Source organism: Coturnix japonica, chromosome 17 (assembly GCF_001577835.2).
Source record: "Coturnix japonica isolate 7356 chromosome 17, Coturnix japonica 2.1, whole genome shotgun sequence".
NCBI classification, from domain to species: Eukaryota; Metazoa; Chordata; class Aves; order Galliformes; family Phasianidae; genus Coturnix; species Coturnix japonica.
The window spans coordinates 5,861,786-5,871,414 of record NC_029532.1 but is presented as its reverse complement, the minus strand read 5'-3'; the positions used below and the strand labels follow the sequence as shown (position 1 = coordinate 5,871,414).

Below are 9,629 nucleotides of genomic sequence, written 5' to 3'. Positions count from 1 at the left end.
TTTTTCTCTCTTTTTTTTTTCTTTGCTTTTTTTTTTTTTTGTTTGTTTTTCTCCACAATTCTACCAACAATTGTTCATCCAAATACTGGCATTTCCAGCAGCAATTCTTTTAGGTTTCTTTTTTTTTTTTTCCTTCTTTTTTTTTCTTTTTCTCTCCTTTTTGCCTTTTTTTGTTTTTGTTTTAAAGTGAATAATAACAGACGGTAGTTGTGAGTTCACAGTAATACAGCCCTGCGGGAACGCCAGATATACGTGTGACAAAAGACACCCCCAGCCCAACTCCCCCCACCTCCCTCCATATACACCTCCCAACCCCCTTCATAAACACTTTTGTAAGCAGGGGGGAGGAGATATAGGGGGAGGGAAGGGGGAAATAAGAAAGAAGTTCGTTCCAAATAACCAACCCCAATCATTCCAAACAAAAAGAGATCTCATAGAAAGCCTTTAAAACACGGTCAGAAGTTCCTCCCTCCCTTATGAGCGCTATCCCGGACACGTAGAGAGAGAGGGAGAAGTGAGAGAAAAAGAGAGAGACAGCGTTTATAACAACCTCTGTAAGAAGAAACAAAAAACAATCCAGGAGAAAAAAAAATATCCAAGTAATAACGTCAGGGATAAAATTACATTTGTACAAAAATAGATATTTTTTTTTCTTATTTTTTTCTTTTTTTTTTTTAACTTTTATTGACACTTCAGATATTTTTTTTTCCTTATCTTTCCTCTTTTTTGTGTTTTTTCCTGTTATCATTCTATATTTTACTGTAGTTTCTTTCAGCTATGCAACCCCCCATAGCCAAGGCATCCATTGCTAAGCATTGGGAACATCTAAAGCTATTTCTCCTCACCACCACCTGCTGCTCCAAAGGGAAAACAACCCAAAACAACACCAAAGGGAATGAAACAGAAACGAAACAAAAAGGCATCTTAAAATAGATGCATCTCCTTTGTCGCGAGTTACCAGGACCCAGATTTGGCGCTTGCTTGCCAATCAGGAAAGGGGTTCGCATACAATGGACTCGCTCACGGGTAGCAAAAACAACACGTTGTGGGGAGGGAAAGAAGGGAAATCAACATAAAACAACAACAAAAAAATAAGTCTGTCATTGCTACAGGCATAATATATGTATATGTGAGTGAGGCTATTTGTACAGTGTATATATCTACAGTACATACATGTATACACACGCACATATCGATGAGCCCAGTCTCTGATGGGGACAGCATCACCTTTGAGCCCGGATGATGGGAGCTGAAAAGCTGATGTTTGTGCTATCTTTAGAAAATTAAAGATTGTCCCACCAAGAAAGAAATTCAAAATATAGATATATTTCAAAACTAATTGCCCTAATGGGAACCAGATTGTTGGCAAGAGTACTAAGATCTGGTTAAATGAAAGTCCTACCTCGCTAGTGGATAATGTGCCTTTATTTTTTACCTTTCTTTCGCCCATGTATCACCTCTTCGAACAAGCACGTAATATAGTCAGAATAACTACGATGAGGGGAAAAAATAATACTAATTAAAAGCCAAAAAGTGGAAAGGAATATAGATTGAAGAGCCAAACTCATGCAAGAGCAGGTTGCTTTAAGGCTGCTGCGGCAGGTGATAGCGGGGCATGGGAGCTCATCCTTCTGCCTTGGATGGGGGATCAGGGCTCATCTCTGGGAGCTAAGCCCCAAAAGGCTGCTGCTGTGAAAGAGAGCTATGCTGACTTACAGCAAGGTGGGAGCTCCCTTGACGCCAGGACAACACTCAGCCTTTCCCTAAAGCCTCATCTCGATGGGGCAGGAATCCCAGCAATGTGCTGCTCTGGGGAAACCAAGGCATGGAGATGTGTCCTGACTGGGAACCCCAGCATGGGGGCTTTGCAACCTGCTGTATGCTGAGGGCAGCCCACTGCTCGCAGCATTTGTGTTTGTAGGGGTCAAACAGTAACCAGGGTGGGATGGATGGGACGGAGCGAGACGGGAAGGGATGAATGATATAGATGGGAGAGGGTGGGGTGTGAAGGATGGGATGCATGAGACAGATGGGAAGGATGGAATGGGATGGGATGAGATGTGATGGAGGTGAAGGGATGTGACACGATTAGATGGGATGGGATTGAAGAGATGGGATGGATATGATGGATGGGGTGGATAAGGATGGGAAGAGGGCACATGCTCAGTCGCCCAACAGTGCAAACCAAAACAGCCCCTTCCAAGCAGTCAATCATTAAAAGAAACAAAAAAAAAAGAAGTGGTTCTACCCAAGGGAGATAAACAAGGGTCCAGGTTTATTATAGTGCACAGCCAACCGACCCCCAGCACGCCCTGACCCCACTGCTGCCAGCCCCCAGACTCACGCTGCGCTGGCACTGAGCAGCCCTGTTTATCAGCACCCTCACTACATTTCATTTCTCTCGCCTTATTTTCTTGGCAAATTCTTCCAGGGTGAAGCAGTTTAATAATATTTTCAGAGGCATGCAGGCTGCTGGAGAAAGACGGCCAAAAGACTTTCCCCACCTCTGTGGATTTGCCATTTCGGGCCAGACCTGAAATCCTGAGTACTTCTGTAGCGAGGAGATGGTCTGATGGGGATAGAGCTGGGACTTAAGCTGCCAGTGGGGTGAGGACAGGCAGGTGACAACTGCATTCCCCAGGCACAGAGCAGATGGTGGTGGGCTCTGCAGGAGATCGCATTCTCTTTGGATCCAAACACTTTGCTGTCTTGAAGCACAGCAGACATGAAAGCCACAGGGAAGCCCTCATTTTAGGGCCAACTGCAGGCACTCAGCCTTGGTTCCCCCCAGCCCATGGCAAGTTCGGGATACTCGATCCTGTTGTAGAGGGAGAAACCCCCATTGAGAGACTTCACTCGGCTTTCCTCGCTCATTTTCTCACCTGGTTAATGCAAGAGCGTGAGGTGAAGGGCACAGGCACTCCACCATTCCAATGAGGGATATTCAGGGACAGTGAACCCCATTCCTGCATCATTGCCAATGAACACCCCCAGGGAGCAGCAGGGCTGAGAGCTCCCACTAACTGCTGCCTTGCAGCTGCTGAAACACCATGCATGGGGTGCTGGCAGTTGCAGGGCTGCTGCTCCCCACAGTCTGCATGTGGGGTGTTTTGCTGAGCCCACCTTCTGGCTGGAAATACCCCTCCACAAACTTAGGACCTACAGAATCCAGCAGAACTGCTGAGCCACCAGCTCCAGCATGACAGCACCTGCAATAAGGCAGCTCCTGCAGGGCTGTGCCAGGACGTTGGGCACAGAAATAAGGGCAGGAAGCCCAGCAAGACCCTACATGAGCTGCAGGAAGCTGGAACCACATCCCTATCAGCCTTAAAGCAAGTGCACCACAGCCACGTGTCCCAGAGGAGCAGCATCACTGGGGGGCAGCAGAAGGGGGTCAGGGCAGCTCCATGTTGTTCAAAGGGGGATCGAGCTCAGTCCCAAACCCTTTGCTTTGAGCAGAGAGGATGAGGCTCTATGCGGTGACTCACCGGTAGGGCCCAATGAGGGCCACCCCTCCCCACAGCCTCTCCCTTCGCGAAGGAACTGCTGAGACTACTAAGAATAGTTAGAAACCAAAAATAGAATCATTTTCTTTTTCTTTTTTTTTTTTTCTTTTTTTTTTTTTCCTCTTCTCTTGTCCAAAAAAAAAAAAAAAAAAACACCAAAAAAATAACAACCAAAAAAACACCACCAAAAAAAAACCAAAAAAACCAACTCCATCCTCTGATAATTGCCAGCTGTAATCCGGCGAGCCGAACAACTCCCTTGACTAGTCCATACCCCACTGTGGGGCTGGGATGGGATGGATAAGACCATCCCTGCTCCCATGACGTTCGTGCCATCCTGGCACTGATGCGAAGCCATCCGTCCCCACTCCTCTACATCTACCGCAGGGGGGAAAAAACAGCCATCAGAAGTCTTTAGATGCAGCAGTGACAGCGAACGGACAAAAGGGTCAACGTGATGAGGCGGCAAGGAGGTGCGGGTTCACCCCGGGGACCACGCGGAGAAGCTCGGACGGTGCCTCCAGCATTTGGGGAGCAGAGGGAAGGGGCTGGGGCAGAGGAGGAGGAAGCAGAGGACGGAGCCCGCATGGCCCTGGCCGGGTGAAGGACTGACCCAGCGGCAGTTCTCTATGTCATTTGATGGGGTGCTTCCAGCATTTCCATCAAGAAGGTGTCGATCGGCGTGTCGCCTATTAGCTTGAAGAAGAACAAATGCTCCAGGCATTTGAGGCCGATGGAGCGAAGGGCCGGAAGGCGGAGCAGCAGCTTGGCGAACCTTGGGGTAGAAAACATGGTCTAGTTAGAAGGTCTTCAGCTGCACCACCCACAGGCTGGGAGCTCACAGGCTCTCTTGCTCCCAAAGCAAAGAAATCACAATGGGAAATCATTAATTACACCCCTAGCTTTGAAAATCTGTAGCAGATATTTAAAGCAAACATCTGCTCAGTTGAAAGAGGAAAATAAGGCACCAAGGTCCATCCTTGGGCTGGGACAGCAGCCTGAGATGTTTGTGGGGTCCCTGCAGTGAGGAGAGCACAGCAGCTCTTAGCTTGCTCAGACAAAAGGGAAAGCAGCTGAGGAATTGAAAGGGGTCCTGGGGGGGTCAGCAGGACCACCCTGGGAGCCCCCCACCAGAAGGGAGAAAAGCCCTTTAACTGACTGGCTTTAATGCAGCACAGTCAGGGTTTCAAACATGAGCAAATGCCAGGACAGAGCCAGCCCAGAGAGAAGGGGTTGCAGAACAAACACACACAGCCCCACGCACGAACACACCAACGCTGTACACTCACACACACTCCTCTCTCTCTCTTTTCCCTATTTTTCTTCTTTTGCTGAGCTGGCGAGAACAGCGGGAGCAGAGCCAGGAAAAACAAATCAGCCCTACCATCCCATTCAGGAAGTTTCATTTTAAACCAAACCAGATGATGGCTGCAACCCTCAGAGGCATTTAACTGTGAGCTCACCAGCCTGCAGCACAGCGTGCTGGGGGGAACAAGCCCTGCTCCCTGAAGCATGCACAGCCCGTGCCCTCCTTGCAGAGCAGCAGGGAGCAGGCAATGCTCCACCACTTGCTTCCAGCCCCAGCTGGGGATCACAGTGTGCCAGGGGTTGTGTAACCCCAGACTCGAAGCCCAAGAGTTAACCCTGCTGAGCCCCTGGGGCTTATTGCAGTGGGTCCTATGTTGGAGCAGGGCTCAACACGCTGGCTCTTGTGGGCAGCCCTACAGGTTCACCCCTAGAAGTTTTGGCACAAGCAGGTCCCCACATCCATTAAAGCCAGCAAACCAAGCTCCAGAGTCCACTTTGGTGCCAGCATGGCTCCCACTGCAGACTCTGGATGTCTGTGCAAAGCTCAGAGTGCTTCCCACTGGGGGAGGACCTTTATACCCCAACAATCCAACCACAAACACCAAGAAGCCTCTTAACAATACGCCTTTTTTCATCTGCCAGCACAATGATAGCCCAAAACCAGGTCCACTGCATCCACTGCTGTAAGAGCATCCTCTCTCCAATCTACTCACACCAGGAATGCAGGTGAAACACGAAGCCCAGCAGCTGAGGCCATGTTTCTCAGTGCTCTTTCCTCAGCAGCGCTTTTGAGTGCTCTGCTTTGGTTTCTCAAATGACTGTCAGTCTCTAAACTGGCAGTTGCCAGCTTCAAGGCTGTAACTGGGAAAATGCGCCCACTCAGCTCCAGAGCAGTCCAAGAAAGCATTCCTAATTCCCCCTCCCATTCCCAGCTGGATTGGGGGAGGCGGGGAAAAGAGAGGAGCATCAATTGAGGCTTTCACTTCCCAGCAATGATGCTCATCTGCCACTGAAAATTAACTCCGTGTGTGTCCTGTTTCAGCTGTGGTTTGCTCTCCGTGGTTTCCAAAAGGGAAACGATACCCCTTACCCCTGTGGATGTTCCAGCAGAGCCAGGGCCCCCCTGGACCGGTCCTGCTGGGCTGTGGGGCAATGGCTAGCAATGGGACAAGGACTCTTCTCCAGTTCTATGGGAGCAGTGTGGTGGGGCAATGTAGCAGCAACTCACCTCCCAGGCTGGTCGGGGTATTTGTGCTTGCAGTACGCCTCCAGCGATGCGTACACCTTCTCCCGTAGTGCCTCCACTTCAGCCGGGTTGGAGAGCCCTTTTGAGTCTGAAGGGTGAGGAAAGGGAACATCAGTTGCCAGCCCTAAGATGGGTACAAGGCCTCCCCGTGCACCATTTCACCACACTCCATATCCCAACCCAAACCATTTGGCTCGTTCCAGTGGTCACAGACCCTCAGCAAAAGGTTTGAAGCCTTCAAGGCATCAGCACGAGGGATTTCTCCCTCCCACACCAAGCCCTATAAGCAGGGATGTAAGAAAAGCCCCTGTTCGGGGACCCCATGATGTGACAAGGACCTGGATTTAGCAGGGACAAAGTCACTGTCCCCAAGCACATACATGATGGGAACCTCTCCAGTTTCGCCTTCTTTTACCAAATACGGCTACATCCCAAATAGCAGACAACAAATTGCTGGTGATTATAAGAAGGAAAGAAATAAAAAGCCAAGCTGAAAAACGAAACCAAGAGACAGCGCTGAACCCTGCTGAAAAGCCTGGCGTGGGATCAGGGAACGGGGACAATAATAATAACAACATGTTCTGCCTTTGCCCTGATCCATACCTGTGTCTTTCTTAAAGACCTAGATCCACTTTTGCTCCTGTTTAGAAACAACTCCCTACAGCAGCACAACTCTGCAAAGCTGGAATGCTAAGAATGGGGAGAAGGCACACATGGATCAAACCAAAGCCCCTCCAAAGAGGGAGGGGAAAACACCTCTAGGAAAGGAGAGTCATTGGGGGCAATGCATGGATCCAGACCTGGCATGGGACATGCCTGTAAGCTGTCCCTGCTGCCCCATTCTCAGCAGCGCACACAGTGAATTGCAAGAGAGCTGTATGGGTAATAAAAGGAGTCCAAAGGACACAGCATCAGCCACAAGAGGAGGTGGCTGCACATACCTGGGTTAAAGAGGATGATGGCCCTGAGGCAGCCCAGCTCCGTCTTGTCCATCTGCATGTCTCGCATCTTCGACACGAGTTCTGTCAGTACTCTGCAAAGGACACAAGCAGCAGCACAGGCATCAGCATTCACAAACAGGAAACAAAGCAAAACAGGTGTCAGACCCAGAGAGAGGCGGGTGTCTAATAAAGTCATGGGACAGGGCTCTTTTGTACCAGGATGTGCCCTCATTTTCCTCCTGTATCTAAAAGCGCTCATCAGGAACACTGGTGGTTCCTGTGAGACAGAGCAGAGATGAGCAGGACTGGCTTTGTGCATTCACTGTGAATTTGGCACCTGAGAAAGCTGCCTAAAAATAAAAAACAGTAATAATAATAATAATAAAAAAGGGCAGGTATCTAAAAGCAATTTCCTCTGCTGGTAATTTTTATTACTCCCTTTGCTCCTTCTGCAGGTGCCGGACTTGAAATATTTTCCAGTGATTGCCCTGTATTTCCTGTTGGAGCCTGCAGTGAAGTCATGCGCTTGCACTTATGACCTCACAGGAAACAAATGATGTCACCCAGCACCAAAGAGCAATTTCCTTGCAGAGTGAGGAAGCATCAGTGGTTTGGTTCCAAGTCAGTGCCTCAGGATGAGGCTGGGACAGAGAAATCAGAATCAGAATCCTAGAATGGCCTGAGTTGAAAAGGCCCACAGTGATCATCTGGTTACAACACCTTGCTATATGCAGGGTCACCAACCAGCAGACCAGGCTGCCCAGAGCCACATCCAGCCTGGCCTTGAATGCCTGCAGGGATGGGGCATCCACAGCCTCCTTGGAAACCTGTTCCAGTGCATCACCACCCTCTGGGTGAAAAACTTCCTCCTAAGATCCAACCTAAACCTCCCTTGTCTCAGTTTAAAACCATTCCCCTTGTCCTATCACTGCCCACCCTCACAGACAGCCATTCCTCCCCTTTATGTGCTCCCTTCAAGTACTAGAAGCACTTCCCAAAACACAATGACTGAAGAGCTGCTAGGATGTGCCTATGGATCCCACTGGGTATTTCTAGTGCTTTTTCATTGTGACACATAGGAGATTCTCCACTGGGGGACATAGAACACAAGGACAGAGCTTGGAGCTCCCTCACGCTGCCCACCCAGCTCCATTTTCCCACCTGTCAAAGATGGCCCCGACGCCGGCGCTGTGCGCGCTGTTGCGGTGCACGTGCAGCCCAGTGGCCAGCAGGATCCCGTCCTGAACAGCAATGGAGCGATGGGAGAAGGAGGCGATGAGGAGCTCATTCCAACCTGCAGAGAAAACAACAGAAAGGCCATGGTTCAGAACCGTGCATCTTCACAGTGTGGGAATCAGCCACATCCATTGCCCTGGCAACAGTGCATACAATGGCTGAGATGGCATGGCTTCTGTAGCTCGGTATCTGGAGGAGCAGCACTGCTCCATGGGCATCCCACATGGCCATGACCGTGCCTTGGAAACCAGCTTGAGCTCCCCTCCATCCACAGCAATGTGCCTTTTCTCATTGACTGCAATAAACACAAGGTCCATGCGTGCTGTGTTTACCTACAGCTGCAGCAATGGGTTGTGCCACTCAAAGCATTACCAGGGAATAAAGTTCACTGTTCCCTAAGTGGCCACAGGACGGTTCCGCCCCAATCAAGGGACCATTTATTTGGTTACACGCTGGGTGAGGTCTGGCACTTGCAGAGGGATTGCAACACTGAGAACAGAGAGACTGCAGGAAGCTGGAGGGGACCTGGAGAGATGGTGACTCATGGAAAGGTGCTGTGGGCTCAGCCCTATAAAAGGAACCAGAACCAGGCTCTCCCCCTCTCAGTCCTATAAAACATTACTGCTGTCTCAGCCGTAGCAGGTTTGGCACAAAGGAAAACCAGGCAAAACAAGCTGAAAAAAAGTTGGGTTTCCTCCTCCAAAAAGCCCAAAGAGGGAAGGTTTTAAATGATTCAGGACTGCAGAGGAAGGCTGCAGCCACCACCCAGCACTGCTCCTCCATGCGTGCTCCACTTAGTTTTGCCTCAGAGGATGCATGAGTGCACCTGATGGAGGCTCTTAGCTATATTTTAATACTTAAATATTTCATGGGCAGCTGTGCTCTCGCCACTCAATAATAGATAAAGCCACAGCTTAAAGGACTTGGGGGAGGTTATCTGAGGCCCCTGCAGAGATGCTGGGAGTGGGGAACCTGTGGGAGCTCCTCATGCTTATGAACCCATGACAAAACTCCATGATGGTGTCTGCAGCCCCCACCCTCCCTTCACCAACACTGAGACAGCATCAGTTCAACCTTCAATCTCTTGTTCAACCTTCCTCAGCCCCCTTTAGACAAACAATTGCAGCAATTACAGGATCACAAAATGGTTTGAGTTGGATGGGTCCCTTTAAGGCCATCAGGTCCCACTCCCTGCAGTGATTAAGGACACCCACAGCTCCGCAGGGTGTTCAGAGCCCCTCCAGTCTGACCTTGGCTGTCTGCAGAGATACGACCTGTGCCAATGTCTCACCACCCTTAGGAACTATTAGGATTCATGCACTTGGGATACAACTCTAAGTGCATCTGGAGGAAAATATGGGAACATTAAAACTACTGAGGTCTTTTCCTTTC

The 9,629-nt window shown here is 49.7% G+C and overlaps 1 protein-coding gene across 4 annotated transcripts in view; it reads right to left on the bottom strand.

Annotated features, from left to right (window-relative positions):
• Positions 1–27: 27 nt before the first annotated feature.
• Positions 28–9,629, bottom strand: part of RXRA (retinoid X receptor alpha) — a 72,958-nt gene continuing 63,356 nt past the window's right edge. For 3 of the 4 annotated variants that reach the window (XR_001558708.2, XR_004309117.1, XR_001558707.2), the window contains exons 7-9: positions 8,163–8,295; positions 6,043–7,093; positions 28–4,281 (exon numbers count right to left, since the gene is read on the bottom strand). Coding sequence is in view for 1 of the 4 variants with exons in the window: in XM_015879310.2 (XP_015734796.1) it covers positions 4,134–4,281; positions 6,043–6,148; positions 7,002–7,093; positions 8,163–8,295 (479 nt within the window). In the remaining 3 variants the exon portion in view is untranslated. The remainder of the gene's footprint in view (positions 4,282–6,042; positions 7,094–8,162; positions 8,296–9,629) is intronic. The other variant, XM_015879310.2, reaches the window with a different exon arrangement.